The sequence below is a fragment of the Talpa occidentalis genome, unplaced genomic scaffold (genome assembly GCF_014898055.3).
Source record: "Talpa occidentalis isolate TD23 unplaced genomic scaffold, MPIMG_talOcc4v2.1 talOcc4.6, whole genome shotgun sequence".
NCBI lineage: Eukaryota > Metazoa > Chordata > Mammalia > Eulipotyphla > Talpidae > Talpa > Talpa occidentalis.
The window spans coordinates 96,502,461-96,526,666 of record NW_023604972.1 but is presented as its reverse complement, the minus strand read 5'-3'; the positions used below and the strand labels follow the sequence as shown (position 1 = coordinate 96,526,666).

Below are 24,206 nucleotides of genomic sequence, written 5' to 3'. Positions count from 1 at the left end.
AGGAGCGCCCGAATCGCGCGGCTCAGGAGGCGGTCCTCCGCCAGGTCCAACCGACGGCGGGAGGGAGCAAGAAGGGCAGGCGGGGCTTGAACGCTCCTTCCGCCCCGGGCCCGGAAGGGTGATGTGGCTGGGGCTTCGCCGGCCTCACTATGGTAAGAATAGGGGTTATGGGGTCGCGGCAGGAATGTTCAGGGGCTGTGAGCCCAAAGTGGGGCTGGAGGGTTGAGCGATGGCCCTGACCCGCGAGCCGGGGGGCTCTGGCACTAACTTCTTTTTCACGGGGCTCGGGGGAGGCACAGGCCCGGGACCATGTGGCCCCTGCTCTCGCAGCCAGGGAGTTCCCTACCTGGGCTGAGCGCCCAGGAAAGACCCCAGGGTGGTGGAGCCCGGTTACTCCCGCAGAGGCCAGACTTGTTTCATAGAAATTGTCCGGTTTGGCTTAATCGATCGGTTGCATAGATTTTGGTCTTTGACCCTTTGGAGGACTAGAGCTCGAGTTTCTTCTTTGTTTTTAATTGTATTTCGTCTTCCTTTGGGTCTTAACCCTAATGTTTGTTGTTTTTAATTCCACACTCCATTCCTTCATTTTCACCTGTTGAATCTTTGGCCCTTTCAGCCTCTTGGCCATTCTCTCAGCTTTAATGATGCTGCTTTACACACTTAAGATTTGAATGCCTGGAATTCTCTGCAGAAGTGGTTTCTCTTCTAGGAGCTTAATGTACTTGTTGGAGGGGTGCTGGCCTTAGGCTTTCCCGCCCCACAGGTTATTAAGATTGTTTGTGTTATTTTGTGTTATTGCAGATTCTTTTCATAGTTTGCTTCTCTCTCAGAGAAAAGTTTGACATGTCACTAAAGTCCTCAGAAGAGAGACATCTTCTGGCTGAGAAAAAGAGGTAAAGACAGCATAGGCAGAAGACACGTAATAATAATAGGACATGGAGCAATAGTAAAATACCCCAAGCTGTGTCTGAAAGCACTTTACCTTTGTTGTGATAAGTGTCAGCAGCTTGTACACCTGTCCCTGATGGTGAATTTATAAAATTCACATGCCACATGTTGCATTTATGAGCATATTTCTGGGGGAAAGTTGTATGCCTTTTATTATAGTATTTTTTCTTAATTAAAGATTTATTTATGCATACAAGAGCTGGGGTACAGGCCAGAGGTGTGGCGGGGGGTGTGTGAGAGGATTCACCAGACACAGAATGGGAAACAGAACAGGCAGACTGAAATACACTGCTGAGGGGAGTAGTGGTGAGTCAGGAGAGGTCTGCTGCGCCATGTGGGTTGCTCCCTGGCCAGCTGGGGATTGAACTTGTGCTGCAGAGCCTGCGGACAGCTTCATAGGTTGTGTCTTAACCCCTTGCGCCACCAGGGAGGCCCTTATTGTTGTTGTTTCTGAAGCAACCATGACCCCTAAAACCTAAAGAGTCAACTCTACAGTGAAAATTTGCTGAGCTTGTGTTTTCAGAAGTCTTGCAGAATCCCATACAACACAAAACCTTAGACTTTTAATGGAAATCTCATTAAGTGTTGCTAGCTTTGTGCCAGCTATTTTGAGAATAAGTGGGGGGCATAAGTCACAGTCTCTTCCCTGGAGAAGTGTGCGACTTATAGAGGAGGTGGCAAATTATTCCTTCCCTGGCAACGGATCCTCTCCAATTTCTTGGCACACGTACCATGATTGAATGGATACACTTGTTCTTAAAGAGTGTCATCAGTAGGCTGTTAATTTAGAAAATTAGATTTCTTTTTCAGTTTGAAAAGGGTAGAGAGACTATTACATATCTTCCTAAAAAGGTGAATTAGTTTACAAATATTACAAGTCACAGGTATATTCCTCTTTATATCAGATTTATTGTACTATATTTTAGGTGACATTTGAACTGTCTTGCTGTTTTGTTTTGTTTTTTTCAAAAGTAACAACAGTGGCTTTCATTTATTAGCTTTTGTAATGTGCCAGACTGTTCCAAAAATCAGAATCTTAAAACTTCTGAATAGATGTTTGCAGGCTAAGGAAGTGTCAGGCACTAGGAGATTGACATGCCTGGGGCAGCTTACCTAGTAAATAGTGAAGCCAGAACTCAAACTTAGTTTAATGTCCCAATGCCAGAAATCTTCATACTGTTGTTAATAGAGGACATCTTAATGAGGATAAAATGTATCTTAGTGATTTATTGCTGTCAAATATAGTATGACACTCACAGGTGTGTGATAGGACAATGGCCAGGTGATTAATTTTTCATTCCTGCTCTCTGTGAGCTTCGGGTGTCAGCATTGTTTTCTCCTAATCCATGAATTGTTCAATTCTTATCTGTCCCTGCTTTCCTGCCTCTTCTGTTTTCTTTTGCTCCCTTTAGGTATTCAATTTGGGCATCCCTAGTCCATATGTATATAACTTCAGTATCCCTCTAGCATTACATTTATCTCACACACACACACACACACACACACACACACAAATAAAACAGCAATAGAGCATTGTCTGCATTTTCCCTCTAGGTGGGCAAGTAGAGGCTAGGTCTTTAAATCTTTTATGTCACAGAATTAGTATTAGAGTTAGTATTTGGATGAATGAGAGTCTGGGATGTAGTCATGTATAACATCATAAGTGTCTTCAAGTATCTGACAATCCAGTGGGGTAGATTGTTAAGTAAATTGATAGAAAAAAAATGACATAAAAAAGATAGTGTATACATAGTGGAAAGAACATGAACTTTTAGACTTAGCCAAAGAAAGTCAGAATCATTCCCAGTTCCCATCCTTACCTTGCTTATTAACCTGAGGGACTTATTTCTTCCTCTTTTGGTGTGTTAACTGACTTAATAAATACAGTCGTTTAATGATCAAATGGAGCTATTGCCAACATATTGTAGTTAAACTGAGTATCAGAGAAAGGGCATGAAATATATTCCCTAACTTGAAGCAGGGACAAGTAAAAAACATTAGAAACAGAGGAAGAAGTAATCTGACTGGGGACTACTAGGAATACATTTGACTTACGTTAATAGTAGGCATTAGAGAGGAGTCATTGGCCAGAACTGGAACTGCTTTCTCTATTCTTTAGCTAGATAAAGGGAATGAAGTTGATTAGCTGCTTGGAGGTTCTGTGGCAGGAGTAGAAGTTAAGCAGAGTAGAAGGATGCGAGACTAGAAAGATTAAGGCCAAGTCTTGAAGGGATTTGTTCAATACCAAGGATTCTGTATTTTGATGATGTTGAATTGCTTACAGGTAAGGTAAAGGCTTTTAAGCAAGGAGAATAGCCATATTTTAGCAAGCCAATGTGGCAGGTATGTTTAAATACAGGGAGATTAAAATCTGGAGACCAGTTTAGGAACAAAGGCAGTACACCAGATAATAGAAACAAGTGCAAAAGAATTCCTTGTCTTGCCCACAGTCACACTGCTTATAAATAATGAAGCTAAATTTTAAACAACAGCTCTGTTACCAAATCTTGAACCCTTTAAAATAATGTCAATAATCCCACAGGAGATTAAAGAATAAACGCAAGATTTGTATGCCTCAATGGTTGTAGGTAGAGGGAGTTAGTTAAGATGATAATTCTGTTGTTACTGTTGCTTTGTACTATGAACACAAATGGCATTATAATAGAAAGTGAAGTATCAATATTATAATAGTAGTTTTGACCTCATAAACCCATGTATCTTAGGTAAATGGGATAGGTATGTCTGCATTCATATACAGACTGACATTTTTCCTTCCATATAGTTTAACCATTTCAGTAGGCTAAATAAGGTGTTTGATGTGGGAGCCGATATAGTGGCTTGTAACTGCAAGTAAAAACTTCCAGGTAGCTTTGAGAATCAATAGATGTACTATCAATTTGAATCCAAATTTCTAGAGGTTGATTGTTTTTAAAAGCTTCAAGTGATTCCTAATGAACAACCAGGGTTCATGCCACATATAAGTCCATATATACAGACATTTTTACATTTTATCAGTTTTTGTCTTTTGCAAATGCATGGTTACAGTACTTTTTTTTTTTTTTTTTTTTTTTTGTGGGACCCTCGCTGGCAGACAGGGAATGAACCCGCCCTGCGGAGGCTGCAGGCAGCCTCGCAGCCCAGCGCTCAACCGCTGCGCAACCAGGGAAAGCCCTGTTACAGTACTTTTATTTCTGATAGGATTTGCACTTTGCCCTTAAATCTTGTCAAATCATTTCTTAGGACACATGAACTAGTGTGTTTTTTTTTTTTTTATAGTCCATTATTTGTTATGATTGCTTTCACTTAGTAACACCTCTGACATCTTTCTTGTTTAGATCAGAGGTATCCATAATATAGCTCCAAAATTAAGCTGCACAAATATAGTGAATGCACTGGAGGTACCACAACAATAAGATGCAAATAACTGCAAATCACCAGTGTTGCCAGTGGGAAACAGGTGAAGGGCTTCTCTGAACTGTAGCTTTATTCATAGCCATGAAAATTGTTCTTTGTAATGGAAAGCAAGTCAAGAAGGGCTCTCTACCTTTTTGAAACAGGATTGATGAGAGAGTGGTTATTAGCCCAGCCCCTTCATTTTACAAATGAAACTAAACTGATAAGTAGAGATGCTGATTTATCCAAAACAAGTTTATATACTTGAATTACCTCATTAAGCAATATAAATGTTTAGTTGCCACTGGTGCTGAGAGACAGGTGAGAGACAGGTGACAATATTCTTAATATCTAAACAGCAGTTCTTTCAGATTAAACCAAGATAACTTGGTCTGTTTGGTACAAAGTCAGTGCTATCTTCTAGTAAGCAACAAAGATTTAAATTATATGCCAGAAGAAATGATTAATATTTCTGTGTTTTAGTAGAAATCTTTTCATCACCTTGAGTCTCGTATCTTAGATAATGGGATAGGTGTGTGTGTGTACATATATCAGGCTTACATTTATCCTTGCATATCTGTGGTTTCCATTTCAAGAGATAATAGTGGTACATATGAATGTACAAGTAGAAGGTTTTGGAAAAATGCTGACCTGACCTAGTTTTGTAAATGATAAAATGCTTGACCCACTTTTCTAATACTACATATTTTTTATCACAGTTAGGTCAGGAGTGTCATTTCTAGGTTTCCTTGCACCTCCAGAAAGAAATAGACTAGTTTTGTATAAGATAGAGTTGAGACAAGTAAAATTGTTACTGCTTGGTGTTTCAAACTTCACAGCTTTGATATTTAGGGTTTTTTTTTTTTTTTTAAAGTGAATTTCAGTTAAACTGGAAGAATTAGTCAACATTTGAACCCCTGAGACCATATAATGCATAAAGAAGACCTTTAACAAATCATTAAACAGTTTGTTTTGATAATACTAAAATAATTAAGCTACATAGAGCTCAGATAACTCAGGGCTAATGAAAATGCTGTAAGCTTAGTCAAGTCATAGTAGATACAGTATAGTTAGCAGCCAGTCATTAAGCATTCACTATTGAGCATATTAATATGTTTAATTCTTCTGCTTTTCTCATTGTTTCTAACTATACTGCTTGAATTTTCTCCCTCCCCCGCCATTCCTAATGTTTTGAGTGGGTTTTTTAATCAGGAATGACTGAAAATAAGAAATTACAATTTCTTAAAAATTGAATCTGAAAAAACTCCTAACTTTTCAAATTGGCTTGACTACAGGATTTTAAAGACTTGTTAACATTGCTGGTTGTTTTATGTTTGGACACTGAGTTTTGCATTGACCAATCTCTGTCCATTGTTAAATTATTTCATTTACTGTAGTGGTGAAAATCTGAATTGATTTCATTACTTCAAAAGCTCTAACAAATCGCAGTTTACTTCAGAATATACAAAGTAACTGACTAATCAAGTTTATTTCCTTCTGGTTTGGATAAATTAACTTAGTACAAATTCATCAAAAGCTCTGATTAGCGATGTGTAGTGTGATCATCTAGAGCATGGAGGAATAATAAAAAGATCTTTGAAGAAAGATAGTTTGAGCTCTCCATTGCCATTTTTTAAAAATTTTTTTAAAGAATGAGAAATTTTTTTTAAAGATTTATTCATTTATGCATACAAGAACTGGGGTACAGGCCAGAGGTGTGGGAGGTGAGAGGATTCACCAGAGACAGTGAGGAGCAGAATAGGCTGACTGGCTGAAACACATTGCAGAGGGGAGCAGTGGGTAAGACAGGAGAGGTCTGCTGGGCCATGTGGACTGCTCCTTGGTTGGTCAGGGATCGAACTCATGCTGCAGAGGCTGGGGATAGCTTCGTAGTGCTGTGTTTAACCCCTTGCACCACCAGGGAGGCCCTGCCATTTTTTAGAAGAATAAATACAACCCTGAAAGTAATGTTCAAAGGTCAAGGTAGGACTGCTGCATTCCACAACCAAAAGGATTACCATCTGATCATAGGCCACCACAGACAGCCCTGAGTCAAAGGAATGCTATTGGATCTCTCCCATAAAAATGAAAGTGTTTGTAGTTGTGATAGATAGTGCTCTCCCCCTGATATCTCCTTACCCGCCCCCCCCCCAAAAAAAATGTGAATGTGTTGTCTTACTTGGCCCAAGGGATTTTGCGTATGTGATTTAAGAATTTTAGAATGGAATGATTATCTTGACTTACAGGGAGAAGGGGCAATTTAATCCCAGAGATACTTGGATGAGGGAAGCAGGAGGGTCTCTATGACAAAAGAGGTGACTATCAAGGTCAGAGTAATGAGTCACTAGCCAAGGAATGCAGGTACCCTCTAGTAAGCAGGGAAAGTCAAGAAAACAGTCTTCACTAGAACCTCCAAAAGCAATGAGTTGTCTTGTATTTTATGACTTCTTGGGTCTTCCACTGTGCTTTATTTAATGCTCAGTAGTTACTAAATTTATCAAACTGGATAGCTAGCCTCTTTTTAACTCCCTTACACTGTCACAGGGTGTCCTCAGTGAAAGTTAATTAAACTTTAGATTTGAGAATTGAGGTTCTAGATTTTCTGACAACTAGTTTGCCTACTTAGCCAACCAGACCTCTTGGAAGATAATGTGTTTCTTATAAGTTAGGCAAGGTCAGAAAAACATTCACTATCTCATATTCAGATACCTCAGGACTGCTTGATAGAATTTTCCTAAATCTCATCTGGTGATGAAAGAAAATTTTGATTCTGAAAAGAAGTTTCCTCAAACCTTATTTTATCCTATGGCCTGGACCCTTAGCATAAACATAAGGATATCTGCATCTTCCCTCTAGACTTTTCAGGTATCGGCAAGTAAATAAGAATGCAAAGCAGTGTGCAGAGGTTTCCATTTATGAATAGTTAACAAAATATTCACCATTCTGATCTACAGTTTTTCTGTAATATGCATTGTTAATTTGGAGTCTAAGTATATCTTGCATTTAAGATGTTTTATTGCCAGTCGTTTTCAAGTTTCTATTCATTTTTTGTCAGTGACTACTGTGCACTATTTTAACAGGCACACAGAATTGGTAAGACCTCAGAGTTGAGATGATTACAGTATAGTCAATGGGTGCATTCATAGGCAGGTGTCTGTATACCACACTCACATACAAAGGTCCTGCTTAGTGTGGAGAATGGGGACAAGGAAGACTGGCGGAAATGATTCTAGAGTTGAGACCAGTAGATTGAGCCAATTCACCAGGCAGTCAAAATAGATCACATATGTAAAACCATGTAGTGCCTTGAAAAAGATTTCATAATCTACAGTATCTGGGAAAAGTTAAACACAGTACATGAATTTTACTTCCCTTATCACCCTTTTCCTTCATTTTATGATTGAATATGCTTGCTTTTACTTAGCTTCCTCCCTTCCCTCTAATAACATGTCTATTGAAAATCCCAATTATTTTTCTACTGAACAGGAACATCTGTTTCCTTTAATCCTGAGACTAAAATTCTCTATCAAGGCACAACAGATGCTACACATTAAGAGGAGTGCTTAGGTAGGCTAATTTCTATGCATTTGAAAAAGTCTTATGACCAAAGTTAGATTACTTCTAAAAGATTTTACCACCTAAGATTGTTTAAATTTTAGAGCATAAAACCCAGGAACAGAGGTCTATGTATCATATATTACATACTTGTAAATGGTTTTCATTTATAAATGGTTTCACATACAAATATGTGTGCGTGTATACACTCCACTTCTTTAAAGGTAGGCACACTTTTAAGTGCTTTTAAAAAGTTTTTTATTACAAAAACATTCAAATTCAAAAAGGTAGAAAGAAGAAGGTGATGAATGTCATCATCAGTATTTCATCAACCCCAACCCCAACCCCACCCACACACACTGGATTATTTAGAAACCAATCCCAGATATATCATGTAAATGTGTCCTTAACAAGACAGGGAGGGAGGGAGGGATGAGGAGGGAGGATGGACACACTGCAAAATCATGACAATGATAAACCTACTTTGCAAATTTCTTTTCCAACCACTTCACTACATAAATTCTTTGTTTAATATTATGCCTGCTTGTTATTCCCTGAACATGCAAATTTCTCATTCCATGGAGATAGTTTTCCATCATTCTTTTATCTTTCACCTTACCTACCTCTTTGTGCCTTTTAGAGAACTCAGTTCCTACTTTCCCTTGAAACTTTTCCTGACTTTTCTTTATCAAGAAGATGTGATACAAATACACAATGGAATATTACTCAGCAATCAAAAAAGATAAACTCATACAATTTGCAGCAACATGGATGGCGCTGGAAGGGATCATGCTCAGCGAAATAAGCCAGAAAGAAAAAGAAAAATACCGGATGGTCTCACTCATAGCAGGAATTTAGAAAACCTAAATAAGGGACCAGAAAAGAGACTAATTATAATAAAGTAAAAATCAAAATCAACAAGCAACTATAAACCAGAGACACACTATGGGCGGGGGCGGAGAGGGGAATTAGGGTCAAAATAAGGGAGGTGGGAATTGTATGGGGACTATATTACCAGCACAACTCAGCCATTTTACATATGCTACCCTAAGTTAATATATGGTTTTTAAAATACATGTCCTTTTCTTATACAACTGCAGTTTGCATAGTTACTTATGTATAAAATAAGGGTATTAATAACATCTACGTCAAATGTATGAGGATAAAGAAGAATACAGAATATGAGCTCTGTGCATAGCAGTTATTGCTGTTAGCTACAAACTCCTGGGGGGGAAGAGTGATGCTGTATACTTTTTTAATCCATGTCTCGCCTCATACCTCAGACAGAATAGATACTAAATACATGTGTAGCTGTGTTGACTGGGAGGAAATCTGTGCTTTATATTTCATGAGACTATTAACACATTGCTTATTAATATTCCTCTACACATTCAAACTATGACCTGTGAAAGATAATCATAGTGAGATACTGTTTTCTATGTAGAATTTATTTAGAGTGCAATCATTGACTTTTTTTCAGGTTACATGTATCACTTGTTTTCACAGACATGAAGCTGAAATCCAATTTAATTAAAAACCAGGGAATTAAATGTTCATCCTTGCTATCCATAAAGAAATTATATAGAAAAACAACTATTAGACTAGTGTGTGACAGACATTTAGTCAGGTGTTAGACATTCAGTCTGGTAAGACAGTGGCCACTCTTTAGGGATGAGTATTAAAATAAATGTCTAAGTTTGCTATGAAAATAAAAAGGTAATTCCTAAATAAGATAGAACGGAGAAAGCAGTTGAGCTCATGGAAACTGCTTGGATAAGATGACACTTGAGCTGAATTTTGCATAAGTCTAGCATTTGACTTTATAACATTTCCTGTGTTTAACTATAAAAACTTAGGGCTTTCTAATGATTCCTGTGTTGACTTTTTTGGGATACTGTTAAAGAATCAATAGTGAGTGAACAAGTGCTTTTCACTAAAACCTAGTAGCCCATTATTCAGTGTATGAAACGTAATTGATTTAATTTATGACATTCTAAAGAAATTTCAGAAATAAAGAAGTTTAGCCAACATTTAATCTATCTCCCTACTCACCATTCAGTTTTACAGATATAAAACAGACTTAAGAGAATTATTGATTTAATTGATGTTAGATAGCCAGCTACTGGAAAAGCTAGTTGTCTCCATGTCTTGCCCAGTAGTCCAGGCTGGACACCTGAAACATCTGTATTAATTGCATATTGACCTTTGGTCAGCTATTTTGGATTCATGACTTTTGTGCCTTCAAATTCTTGAACTTAGAATTTTTGTTGATTTTTAATAGTCCTTATTCCAAAGAATGGAAAGTACACTGTCAAACTCATTATAACTCTGGTTCTTAGTGTTCTCAGACATGTCATACTCTTTGCCTTTTGGATGGAGAAAAACAGTATGACTCTTAATTTGGAATTATCTCACAATTTTTATGTATGCGGTTTTCTTTGTGATACTAATTTTTCTTTTTTTCTTTTTAGTCTGCCATTTTCAATTTTCAGAGTCTTCTGACTGTAATCTTGCTGCTTATATGTACCTGTGCTTATATCCGATCTTTGGCACCCAGCATCCTGGACAGAAATAAAACTGGGTATGTTACTAATGCTGTCTAATCACCGAAATTATCTTACAAACAGTGAATATAAATTACATTAAATAATTTAATATCTATGTGTAACTTAGTTTTATAACTTTTTACATTATTTTCTCCCATTGATTTTAAAAATACAGAAACTTGTATTTACAATATCTTGCTAAGTTAAAAAATAATACCAGAGCAACCTGGAATATATTAGATGGAAAATAAGTATATTCTTAAGAACTTGACAGATTGTTTCTCTGGGGTTAGAAATACAATTTCATCTCTTCAAAGACACTGTTTGGCCTTTTTATAGTATCATTAGTAAAGTTGGGTATCATAATTTGAAAGCATTAAGTAGTTTGAAAGTACTGTGTCCACCAAAATAATAATAAAGACCCTCCCTCTCCATTTCAACTGTATAGGCTCCCTGTCTATCTTAAAGCAGACATATTTAGAGAATTTTATTTAACTTGCTTAAAACAGTAATAAAAAGTAAACATGTCACTGCCTTATTAATTTTAATTCCATTTCCACCCACTCCTAATTCCCCCGAAATTTGAACTTAAAGTGCTAGGTTCATAATACAGAAATACATGTTATTCAACCCAAAAGAAGAATATATTTTAAAAATCATGAGACAAAAATTACATAAACTTTAATTGTCTAATTTATAAATTTTATGTTATTGTCTTAATCCTTTCTTGATACTATCCTATATATCACATAATCATTTTAAGAAATAAAAGGATAAAATACTAGAATGAGTCACATAGGAATATTTATCCCCAGCACCTTTTTTGTTTGGGGGTGAAAAAGACCAAACTCAGATGCTACAAAGTCAAACTATCCCTTTCCACTAATAAAAATCTACAGGAAACCATGCTGCAGACATTCCACTATGACACTAATAATTTCTGCTCCTCCTTTCCATATTGTCTTTGAGTTTCATCATAATGAGCATTTATTCAAATATGACATCAAAATCATCTTTTTCTGTTAATATTTCTTTCCATTTTTTTATTTCCTAGAGTTATTTGAACATTGCATAAAGGGATAGTTTAGAATACTGAAAATCAGTAATCTTATTCCCATAAACAGATAGTCTCTATAGCCCAAGTCATTTTAACCTACTAAAGCTGAAAACAGATGTTAGTTGTCAGTTTTTATGACATTGCCCCACTTAAATCACTTTTTGTCATTCCACCTTTATTTCGTATTTCACTTAGCTTTCAAAACTTAATATTTTGTTCATTTGTTGAAATTTTATAGTCTTTGTTGTTTATTTGTGCATGAAGGCTTTATACTCAAATGACTTGTCTTTCTCCTTCCCTTGCTCTTAAACCCCAGTTACTAATTTATTGTTAATGCATATGGTTGAAACCAGTAAATCATCTCTTTGATCAGTTTCTTGGAATTCTCATATATAGTAAATCTCCCTTAACAACATAGGTGGGTTCTTAGAAACTGCCAAACAATGTTGAACAAAACCAGGTCCTCAAATAATGTTCTTTCATTCATTCAACACTGGCCAGATTTGTTTTGTTCTCATTAGTACTATAACAAAATAACTTATTCAAGAGTCTACTGTAATGCATAAAGTCTCTCTAATAAAATATTTAAGTGGTGGATTTCATTATAGAATAATCACTTAGTAGTAGAATACAATATTTGTACTTTTTTGGCTTTCTGTGAAAAAGAGTAGATTGCATGTGGAAATGTCTGCTCTTAATTCCTTTGGGAGCAGAAGTACATCCATAACATGCTACATTAAAAAAAGGAGTTCTCAGGGCTACCAACCTTACAGTAGAGGTTGAGTAGTAGTATATTTCTCCTACACAAAAGACCAAAGAAAGAAATAGTATGCCTATTCTTATGCTATAAAGTATGAACTCATAGGATCAACTGTTTGAAACGCTCTTTTAGATCTTTGTTTCTATTTATATAAATGTTAAGATCTATTATATTTTGATTACACATGAATATTTTCTACAGAAGAAAATTTTTACAGGCCATTTTTCTCTTATGTTGTAAGACATTTTTGTGAAACTGATAATTTCTTTCATTATTGTGAGTTGTCCATGCTTAAGTGGAGATGTCTAGACCAACTGGATAAAATGAGTTCTTGATGGCTTCACTGTTGAAAATAACAACTTAATGTCTTTGCTTCTTTGCTGAAAAAGATTGCTGCTTTGTCTTCTGCCCTATTTTCGTAGACCTTATTAGAGTATTATCAACAGATACGCCTCCTGGTTTATTCTTTTGTCAGATGTCTATGATATGTATTTAAACCATAACATAATCATTCATAGAATTATAATGGATATCTTCCCTCTAATCTTGTTTCCAGAATATTATTTTACATGCTATATATAGTTAGCCTATAAAGTGTACCTACAGTATAATTTTTTTATTTATATTGAAAACATAGATACATGTTTTTCTGTTTCTATTTATTGAATGACAGCAGTTATATAAGTGCTATAATTGGAATTTATGACTTAAATACAGAGCCACATTCTAGAAGTTTCTTTAATATGAGTTTTATTTTTCACTCTCAAAATTCATCTAAAACCAACTGTTTATTTACCATTTTCTTAAAACTACTCTTCATTTAAATCAATATGTGCGCTTTTGAAGGTAAAGCACTTAAATTGACTGAATGAATCCTTACAACAGTAAACCATTGTGTAATTTTTTTACTCTTCACATTTATTTACCCTTACACCATATATATTCCAGCCTGTAACAATTTTTATACAATGATGGTTGATAACGCTATTGTGTCCTACTTTCATACATAAATGATAGCTCAACATCAAACAAGTTTACATTTGAAGCAAAATGTCAGAGTTAAAATGCTAGTTTATAATGAACTGTGTATAATAGTGAATGACTTACCTTTCCCAGTATTCAATAGCTACTTTCTTCTCTTTTTGTTCTTTGCAGATTGTTGGGCATATTTTGGAAGTGTGCCAGAATTGGTAAGTGTCTATATGTAATCTCCACTTATTTAGTCATAAATTACACACCTGTAGAGTTCCACGTAGCTCTTTTCCATATGCTATTTAAAATTAGAGTCAGTGGATACCTCATCATATTTTATTAGCAGGGAGATGGGAAATACAAGAAAAAATTCTTAATTCAGATATCAAATGCTATGCATTTATGGTTAAAATGAGATTACAGACAAATGTAGTTTTATACAAGCATGCTTGTAGACCATGTCATTTTGCATAATGTGTACCATTTTGATACTGAGGATGATTTTCTCATCAAATGAAAGACTGAGCAACCCATTTAAATACAATCATTTTGTTGCCTTATGCTAAATCAAAGAATGTTGTTTGTTGCTGTCAGACCACATTGTTTCATCTATTGAACCCATGTGATGATAGTCAAGCTTTGTTCTCATTGATTAAAGAAAAGGTAAATGTGGTAATCTAATTTTTCCTAATGAGAATAGTAATATCTTAAGGGTATCTGTAGTTAGATAGTAATAGATGCTTGCCCCAACTCTCTATGAATAAAACATTTAGTAAAGTGTCCTACATATAGTGGACTTTGAAATTACTAGTAAGTGAATTCTGTAAAATTATTTTTTTTGCTGTGATTCACTGATACTCTTGAGTAATAGATTATACCTTTAGATTACATCTAATAGGTTACAGATTATACCTGTATCAGTTCTGAAGAAACACTTCAGGGCATCTGTACTTATACCACTTGGACTGAAAATGAGTATTTATATTCTTTGGAATTATTTACATGGCATCCCCTCCCCCCAAAATGTTTGATTTTAATATTCTTCTCCTAACATTAAATGTATATGCAACTACTTTCTTCTTCGATAATGTTGCAGGACTTTCATAATGAACAAAAACTGTGCTACATTTAATAGTCTACTTAGTCTGACAAAGGCCTGAATTTCCAAACTAATCCTTTTAAATAGAATGAGGGATTTTTTTTTTTTTAATTGTGGTAACACATTGGTTAACAACACTATATGATTTAGAGGTATAGGATCACATCCTCTAGGTATATGTTACTTGACCATACCCATCACCAAGGCACCCAAAGTCCACTAGGCCCCCTCCTTACTTTGATTTTCCTCCCCTTCAGGTAACCACAATTCTAAAGTCAGATTTCTAGGGTTTGTTATTGGTTTGGCTTTATCTGATCTTTGTATTCCACATATAAGTGACATCAATTAGTATTTGTCTTTCTCTTTCTGGGTTCCTTTGCTTATCATAATCCTCTAGCTCCATCCATGTTGTTACAAAAGTCAAGAGTTTATCCTTTTTTTACAGTGAATGGTATTACCTTTGTATATCTAGGCCACATCTTCTTAATTCACTCATTTGTCTTTTGACCCTTAGTTGTTAGCATAGCTTGACTATGGTATATAGTGCTATAGTGAACATAGGAGTGTATATATCTTAGAGTTAGTGTTTTTACATTCTTCAGGATGAGTCCTAGGAACGGAATTGCTGGATCATATATGATAGATCTCTTTTTAACATTTTGATCAGTCTCCATACTGTTTTCCATATGGGATAAACCAGTTTACATTCCCAGCTGCTTTTTTCTCCAGATAGGATGGAGAATTTGAGTCATGTCCCTCAGATAAACAATGCTCCCTTGAGAGTATTACATTTTACTTTGGCTTTCACTTTTGAGAGATGCAGAAATTTTAGAAATGGTCCATAACAAAAATAAAATTAAAATCAAAAAATATAAATAATTCATGTAATATTTAGAAATTCCTCTAAAGAAGGACCTGAGAATTAATGTAATATAGCTGAAGAGAGCCATAGGTATAACCTACTCTGGCTAAGGACTAAATATTTATAGGAGTTTCAAATTCTTCAGAAAATCTTCTAAGATTTGTGTGTTGTTAGCCATTGAAATAATTTCAAGAGAGCAAGTTTTCTTCCCTTGAACTCTTAATGATAGGCAAGAACCATTAAAAGTAGAGGTTATCACCAAAGAAGGCCTTTCCGAATCACACAGATCACATTATAAGATTCCTGCTCTTTTGGTTTCTTCCAGTAGAAAATGATAATCTGATCATAAGTTGCTTCACAGTACCTCTTGCAAGGCCCTCATTCTCATACATTGACTACTGAAGCAGACATTCTCTGAACCCACTGTGCTTTTAACATGTTTAATTGTCATTCCTCAGTGGTCTTTGTTGCCTTTCATTATTCTCATGGTGATAGGCATGAGAATCTTTTGTAGGAAGTAATATTGACCTTAGATTGGTAACACACAGATACATCCTAGAGAAGTGGTTATCAATTGGGTTATTTGGCAATGTCCAGAGACATTTTTGATTGTTACAACCTAGTAGCTAGAGTGGGTACATCTGTAGGACATTGTTATACATCCACGGATGCTCAGACAGCCCCTCATAATAAAATTAGCCCAAGATGGCAATAGTGCTGTAGTTGAGAAAACCCACCTAGATTTACACAGAATTGTAGTGCAAACTTAACTGGCTTTTTTAGTCATGCTCAACAGTTCTAAACCGTGAAATAACAGGGAATGTTAAGCACCTCAAAAATAACTTAAAAGAGAAAGAGGAAGAGACAGAATAGCACCCTGAATGGCTAGTGGTAAATGAAAATATTTATAGACCAAACTGCTTGCAATTCGAGTCACCCTAGAGAAATAATATCAAAGAACAGAGTGGTAAGAATTCCTCAAGTAAACTGCCAGGAGAGACATAAACCTATACAACAACAAAACAATTTGAGGGAATAGAGAGAATATCTCTGCATTTAAATAATAATATTCTTCGGTAAAGATATGAAAAAGTCTGGAGCTAGGATACTGAGCTTTCTTAATGATTTTGTAGAGTATGGTCTCTATTATGTATATCCTTACAAACTGCTTTTTCTTTTTTGCTTGCTCATGTAGATCCACTTTCCTCTCTCCACTGTATGAAAGCCATAGGTTAAATGGTTCAGTTAAAGTATTCATTCTTGCCAATTATGTGAAAGCATTAGCTTTTCATTTTGGCAAAGTGGCTTAGAAAATATTGATGCTGATAGGCGGCTTTCTCAAACACATGCTCCTCTCTTATCTTGACAAAGAATATATCCACAAAAAAAGGATGCAATTTTAATGGGAAACGGCCCGGCCAAATTATTTTATCGTGTTACATATCACATTATAGCAACTGTTTCACATTCACTTATCCAGACCAAAGACCAGACAAGAAGTAACATTCTTACTCAAATTCAACCAAAGATGTTTAGCTCTACCACATGGCAATCTCTTTTAAGAAAATTAAAAACAGGAAAATGAAACCCATATGTAAAGTAGTACAGCATTGTAAGTTGGAGGATGAGGAAGAGAAGAACTTCCTCAAAAATTAATTTCCAGCAGATGGAATATTTAAGACACTATCAGTTTCTTCTAGGTGTTTAATAAGACTGGATTTGACAATGAGAATGAGAGACTTGCTTATGAAATCTACCTGAAATTTATGCCTGAACTGCTTTTTTGCTTTGTTCTGTTTGATATCCAGGTTGGGGGGAGGGGGGTGGTTAAATCACAAAAGAATTTAGCATTGCTTAAAAATGATGACCCAAGGTATTTTTTAGTTGTAAAATACTTTTTTTTTCTGGTATTATGAAAACACTGTTCTCTCACTTTCTAGATTTTCGTTTAGCTATAAAGTAGCAGTCCATTAAATATCTTTGGACAGAAAAATACTAAGTAAAACACTCAATGTATGTGTGTAATGACTTCTGTGAATGTTATCATTGAGCAAATAGAGATTAAGCTTGCTACAGATATGACTTTGAGCTCAATGAGTAAGCTCTGAAAAAAGAAGATGACCTTGAGAATTTTAGTTATAAATTAGGTGGCCAAGATTTCTTTTCCAGGGTAGTTACTAAACTTCCTATGGAAAATAATGAGCTTAGTTACTGGGAAAGAGCTGATACTAAGCAGCATTGCAAAACACAGGTGAGGTAAAGTGCAAGCCATCTCAGATAGTGGACACCAGGTACATACCCAGAATTATAGCTGGAAATAACACATCATTAATGTGTCTTCTGCCTTCTTCCTTTTTTAAGTACCCTCAAGGAACATATAAATAAATACCCTGGTGCTTTGTGGAATTGTACATCCTTGCAATTACTGTAGAAACAAGTAAATAACAAGATGAATTTAACTCACAATCATAGGATCTGTCTGTCTGTAAGACAGTTTTAGCTCTATTTCATGCAACGGAATTTTTCTAAGTATAAACAAAACAGTAAACATGTGTGAATATTGACTTACACAAAGGTGGTGGTTTTAATTAAGTTCTACATTTCTAAACTAGAGTAATCACACTTACAAGAGATTAGATACTAAATCCCATCATGAAATACTTTTTTCCTGTTTTTTTTATTAAACATTTTATTTGATGTCCATTTTTTAAATGCATTTTTATTGATCACCCTCTTTTTTTTAGTTAATGGATATTTATTTTTTCCTCTAAATCTCATGAATTTCTGCCATTAGGAAAAAAAAATGACTAAAAATGATATGTTGAATTTTTTTTTTTTTTTTTAAGATTTTTATTTATTTATTTATACAAGCACTGGGTACAGTGAGAAGCGTGGGAGGGTGGGAGAATTCACCAGAACTAGAGCCAGGAGCAGAACAGGCAGAAGGACCAAAGTATACTGCTGAGGGGAGCAGTGGGTGCAGCAGGAGAGGTCTGCGCACCATGTGGGACCCTCACCTGTGGCTGGGGATCGAACCGGTGCTACAGAGGCTGCGGGCAGCTCTGCAGCCCAGCACTCAACTGCTGTGCCACTGGGGAGCCCCCTTGTTGAATTTTTTATAGGTGAAACTTTCCCCTTTTTTACAGAAAAAAAATGAATTGCATTGAATGAGACTGTTTACTGTTTATCTTGGTTCTCTTATATTCTGTGTTGTATTTTTTAATATCTGAGTTGACACAGTTTCACAGGAACGGTAGGTATATGGAAGGTTTTTTAAATACATGAAAAGGGTTGTATTAGAAATGAAATGGTATAGTTTAACTCCTTCTATATTATACTTTTATGTTACATTTAGTTTTTGTTTCGCCCTTCTGCCCCCAAATGCATTTGCCCAGGTGTCAAGAAATTTATCGTGACTCTTATGTACCTCTTCTGTCAGAATAAGTAATAACCTTATCTTATCCATGTTAGCCACTTAATCAACATGAACATTTCCCTTCTTTTCCCAACAGGTGAACGGAAGAGTCCTTATGTAGCAGTGTGCTGTATAGTGATGGCCTTCAGCATCCTCTTCATACAGTAGCTTGGCAAAATGCCAGAATTTAATAGCGATCAGATTTCAATATATAAAAGGACTTATCAACAGAAAATAATGGAAAGAATGGTTTACCCTTTTATCTCGGAACACTGAATGAGATAAATTTCCAGCTGCTGGTCTCTATTTTTTGTTACTGGACCAATGTTCTATATAAATAATTAGGATGTAACCATTTAATACAGAAGAGTTTAATATGTCTGTAACAACCTCAGTACTGTCACTACAATATTGCATTCTGCAAATGTCATTCTGTTGTGTCAGATACCAGCTTTTGGTAAGGTATCTTAGAGCACATAGTAGAAACAAAATTGGTAAATAACTCAAGTTTCTTTCACTGTGATTTGGAAATGATAAATCTTTATAGAATGAGACTTTTTGGACTAGGTTTTTTTATTGAAAAAAGTTTCAATTTATGTTGGTAAAGATTGCATTCATATTTAATGTAATGCTTGCTTTTTTTTTTTCTGGCCACACCATTTTGAGCATTAACCACAGTACCTCTACGTTTAGCAAACTTCCTACTTTACTGCAGGTGTTTAAACTATTTACAGTAAACCAATACAGTTCTTAAGGAGGAAGATAAATGAGATGTACTTTAAGAGTAGTATTGGGAAAATGTTTATGTTTAACAAAAGAATTTAGAATTACCAATTCACATAGTAACCTATGAATCATCTCTGGTCAAGTATGAATAAATAAATGTCTTAAGTATAAATTTGACCAGCTAACTGTTCTCTGAAAAAGATTACATTCTTAGTGTTTTTCATTCTTTTTAATGACAGGTTTTAAAAATGAAACACTTAACCTTCATTGGCCCCCAAACAAACTTTTTTGGTGGTATTTTCTTAATATTGCACTTTAAATCTAGTTCATGTTTTTATGTCCATCTGAACTGGAATCGCATGAAATTTAATTGATTATGATAAACAGTTTTCAAATCTGTTTACCCATATACCATGGCTTAAGTTTTTGAACTCTGATAATAAAGGAAGGACTTGAGCAATTTTCAGTTGAGTCAAAAGAAATGTTGGGAATGTGACTTAATAAATATTAAAATTGAGCAGTTAAGTTATGGTTAACATTTCTTAAGGTTCAACTGAAATTGATTTAAAATTTCAAAGCTAAGAGAAATTTAAAATATTAACTAAAAAGTAACCATTATAGATAGTGTTAGATACTCTCAGCTATTCATGAGTGTATAAAGAAGAAACCCTTTTTCTTTTTAAGAAATGAAAATTATTTGGCATATTTAAAGTGAGTCTGTTAGTAGCTCTGTCTTCAGAAACATAGTAGGAACTGAAAGCCACCTATTTTTAAAGACCACTTTAACTGCTTGGATAGAATTCTAAGAACCATCTAAGAAAAGCTTCTACACATTGCCTGCTTTTTTGTAAAAGATAAAAGCGGCTCTAGATTATCGATATATTTGTTCATTTTACATTTTTTATCTATAGCAGATTAAAAGTGGTATGTTTTGCTCTAGACAGGAATTTGAGTTGTAATTATTCCTACTCTGAACTGTCTCTTGGGCTTTGCATTACATCTAGGATTTTCAGGGTATTCCCTGAATAAGGCCCCTGTCAGCTTATACATGCAGCATAAGTCACCTTTTAGAGTCTAGTTTCTGAATGACCATCTGTTATCCAACTTGTGTCAATAAGACTTCCTAAAAGCTATGTTAACTAATTTTTTATATGCTAACTCAAATCTATTATGGAAAAGGAAAGAATAGATCAGTTCTAAGACATTTCTTTGATTGGTGTTCAAAAGGAAGCAGGTGGAAATAATTTCTTTGGAATATTTGTGGTGACATACAAAAAATGTTGCTATTTGTAAATGTTCAACAGAGTGGGAAACAGCTTATTTTTGACCATAGTCATTCTGATCTTTTGAAACAAGCTCTTTGGGAGGTAGGGGGAAACAACAGGATTCTATGAAAAGAAGCAATTAGCATTTTCTTTAATGTTTTTTTTTTCAAAGCTTTACCACTGAATCCTGTTCTCTAACCCAAATAGTAGTGTAGGTAGATTTAAGCCCATGGAATAGTCATAGTCCTTTCGTGGTCTTGGTCGGGGGTAAGATGCCAAAGAGGGTCAAGGGACAGTTTAAGCATCAGATTAACGGCCATATAGTCTTGCTGCAGGGCTGGATAGGATGATGGTCACTGAAGTTCACAATTTGCTTAGGTTCAAATACTTGCTGTAATCTTCCTGGCTCCAGAATCTTTGATTCCATCTCCCCTGGGATTGTGTGTATGTATGTACGTGCTGATGTTTAGTTTCTCATCAAACTCAACTGTGCCAATGGCAGCAATATGTTTTCTTTCCCAGCAGCCTTAGAAGACATTCGGTGAAAAGGCCACATAGTCTGCTGCATTATCTCTGGCTTAAAAAAATTTAAATTCAAGTCCAATGTGTTGTTAATGTCTATGCTGCTGTGTCAGGCACTATCCTGTATGTGCTAATGTTCAAATTCAAAATAGCTCTTTCATGCTGGGGGGAATAATAACATGTCATTTGTAATCAACTCAATAATTTGCAGATCAGTGTAGTTTTATCTTAGAAGTTTAAATGAAGAACTTCTCCCAGTTTGCAAAGTCACAATGAACACATCTCTATCTTGTTCTGTGAAAAAGATCTAGCACTTGTAAACAGAATATTTCTGTTTCACCATTTTTTTTCAAGAAACATTTATAGAGAGCATACTGTGTATTATAATCATTGAAGACAGAAAACAAGTATAGTTTCTTCTCTCCGGTAGTTCAAAATGTAGTGGGTGAGAGAGGTGAAGTTATTTATACTAAGTATAATATGATAGCATTTATCATTGATGATGCCAGAGTTTTAGAAGAAAATAAAAGTGTGACAACTCAGAAATCGGAACTTCCTTTCAGAGAAGCAATGCTTATGCTGAATTTAAGTAAAAATGATAAGCAAAAGCTATAACAGTGTATCTTGGACTGTGTCTAGTTTGTGCAATTTGGGGAGTATTAAGACATAAGTCTAGAAAGGTGGGCAAAGGTCAGATCCTATAGGCTCTTGTATTCTCATTTCTACATAGTTCCTACCTCAAAATTAAAACTGAACATGTGTTCCTTCCTGCTTGGCAAAAAGATTTCAAGAAAAATAAATTCTCTCGGGCTATATGTAAATAAGATTGAATATGCCCATGCCAACCTTATTTTGGGTCAGGAATACCATCATATACTCTCCAGACTCCTCTGTATAGGATACAAGGCTGAGGTGACTAACCTATGAAGTCAGGTGTTTTTAGGAACTCTTTAGTAACTCATACTTCCATCAATTCCAAAAACAGTCATGATTGTTAAAGGGCACATCTGCCAAGAAGACGAGGTGGCTGCATTTTCTATATTTCTTAGATACACAGAAAAGATTTCCAATAAGCAAGCTCTTGTGTTCTTTTCATAGGCTTTGAGATATTACTGGGTCATAGGAAACAAAACATGAATAGAAGACTCTTAGACCCTACTCTCCGCATTCTTTGATATTCCAAAAACATTAGATAATTCAAAATGCAAATACCTGAGTAACAGCATTGTAATACTTCACAATCTTGCTAGCCTCAATCAGCAAGAAGCTACTAACTTCCAAAATGAAATTGCATAATTATGTCATTTATACACTGCCTTCCCTGGTTTCTTTTACTATGCCCTAAACTGATCCCAAAATCTCGCTACTACAACATTGGAAAAAAAGGAGGGAGTTGAAATATATTCTGATTTTCTAAGAGTTCAGAAATCATTCTTCTCTGGCTAGTGCACATGTCTGTGATGTGTAATAAAACTAAAAATGAACTCGAGTCTCCTAGTTTTATTATCCAGTGAATGAAAACAGACCTGTTAGGGGTTGAAAAATATATTGGAGTTGCACCTTTTGAATAAGAAATGTACCTGCATTTTAATTCATGACTGATGGAAATTTGGGAGCTGCGCATGTTCTTGTTTCCATCTCAAAGCTGTTCAGTCTATTATGTTGCTGATACTTTGTACCTTCATTTAAATGTGAAGCCATTAATTCCTCTAAAGATGGTTGACATCTAATTCTGAATGACAATTATTTTCTATCTTGTCCTCAACTGACAGCCCTCAAATGCCCAAACATCCTAGCCTCATTTTTGGTCCAAAGTCTTAATCTGTAAGAGTATCCATCAGGGTCATATTATTCCGCTAATTTATGTCTTTTATTGAAGAAAAAGCTTATATGCCTTGTTTGGGGTCTTTCTACTGTTTTATCTTCCTAGCACTGAACACACACAAAAAACCTTTGTTACCCCAGTTACTAGAAAGAATTTACTTAGCCAAATGAAACTACATTTTTAGTTGATTTCTGCTCAAAAAACATTCAGATATGAAAAGAAAAGCAGTTGTTTCCTTTGATGTATTGTAAGCCTCCATTTTTCCATCATAGCTACCAATTGATAATCAGACTAAAGGAAAACTAAATTTCTTTAAGGGTAAATAATTTCAAAATAGCTTGAGACCACTGAATTTAACAGAAAGCAAAATCTGTTTTGAATTCAGAGGGTTTGCATTAATATCCTTGACATTTGTGGGGGGAGAACAAATATTGGAAATAGGGGTAAGTCATTACATACTTTGTAGAGGATGAGAACATTCAGGAGTTGCAAGATACTTAGACATTACTGCTATTTGGGTTTTATTTGTAGAAGAAATATGTAAGGTATCAAATGTGATGAAGTACTGTGTCTAGGTTAAATACTGGGAAAATAATGTGCAAGGATATTAGACTTAAATGACACTTAAGGCATGAAGGATTTCAAGGAGGCCAGCAGCAAAATATTTGCAGAATTGAAATGTTTAAAGTGATCTACAGGCTCAGACCAACACCAAAAGAATTGGCCTTTGGAAATTAAAAGTTAGGAAAATAGTTGAAAATACTCTTTCAGCAATATTTTACTGGGCTTCCTGAAAAACAAGATGATACTTCATTTTGACTTTAATAAAAATTATGTTTATTCTTTGCTTATATTTTAATACTATTCAAAAATGGGGCCTCTTAATTCTTGGGAAATAAGAATACTTTTACTTGCAAAGTATGTTTAAGAAGTTAATATGAAATTTAAGGGAATTGTAGAAGTAATACAAGATGATCAAGTGGAATGAGTTTTGTGAAATTTTAATTTTGAATATTCTAAACATTCAGATCTGCTAATGTATTGCTGTACTTGGCTCTAAGCTAATCAAATAAAATTGACACATAAGCAAAAATTATATTCATATCACTGGCAACTCCCAATACTAGGTGTCTATATCATAAGCATCTTCAGAGTAGTCTAATTGGATCTGCTAACTCTTAGAAATTGAACATAGACTTGGTTTTTGAATCCCTAGGAAATTAGTTTGACTTGCCATGAAGAACAAAAATAGGAAGAGAAC

At 35.2% G+C, this 24,206-nt stretch overlaps 1 protein-coding gene and 1 non-coding gene across 5 annotated transcripts; both read left to right on the top strand.

The window, feature by feature from the left end:
• The first annotated feature begins 16 nt into the window (after window positions 1–16).
• On the top strand, window positions 17–23,913 carry TMEM167A (transmembrane protein 167A). Of its 4 annotated transcripts, none has more exons than XR_008549349.1 (4): window positions 21–152; window positions 7,828–7,908; window positions 10,368–10,477; window positions 13,415–17,853. XR_008549349.1 is itself a non-coding variant. In XM_037530438.2 (4 exons), the coding sequence occupies exons 1-4, from the start codon at window positions 150–152 to the stop codon at window positions 18,773–18,775; spliced, it is 219 nt and encodes a 72-aa protein (XP_037386335.1). In that variant the 5' UTR covers window positions 28–149; the 3' UTR covers window positions 18,776–23,913. The 4 variants fall into 4 exon arrangements, 2 of the variants coding, with proteins under 2 accessions (XP_054544288.1, XP_037386335.1); XM_037530438.2 differs by lacking the exon at window positions 7,828–7,908 and adding an exon at window positions 18,705–23,913 and having other exon boundaries at window positions 28–152; window positions 13,415–13,449; XM_054688313.1 differs by lacking the exon at window positions 7,828–7,908 and having other exon boundaries at window positions 17–152.
• On the top strand, window positions 12,172–12,307 carry LOC119230238 (small nucleolar RNA U109). Its single transcript, XR_005121700.1, has one exon. It is a non-coding gene; the product is annotated as a small nucleolar RNA U109 (small nucleolar RNA).
• Window positions 23,914–24,206: the final 293 nt, after the last annotated feature.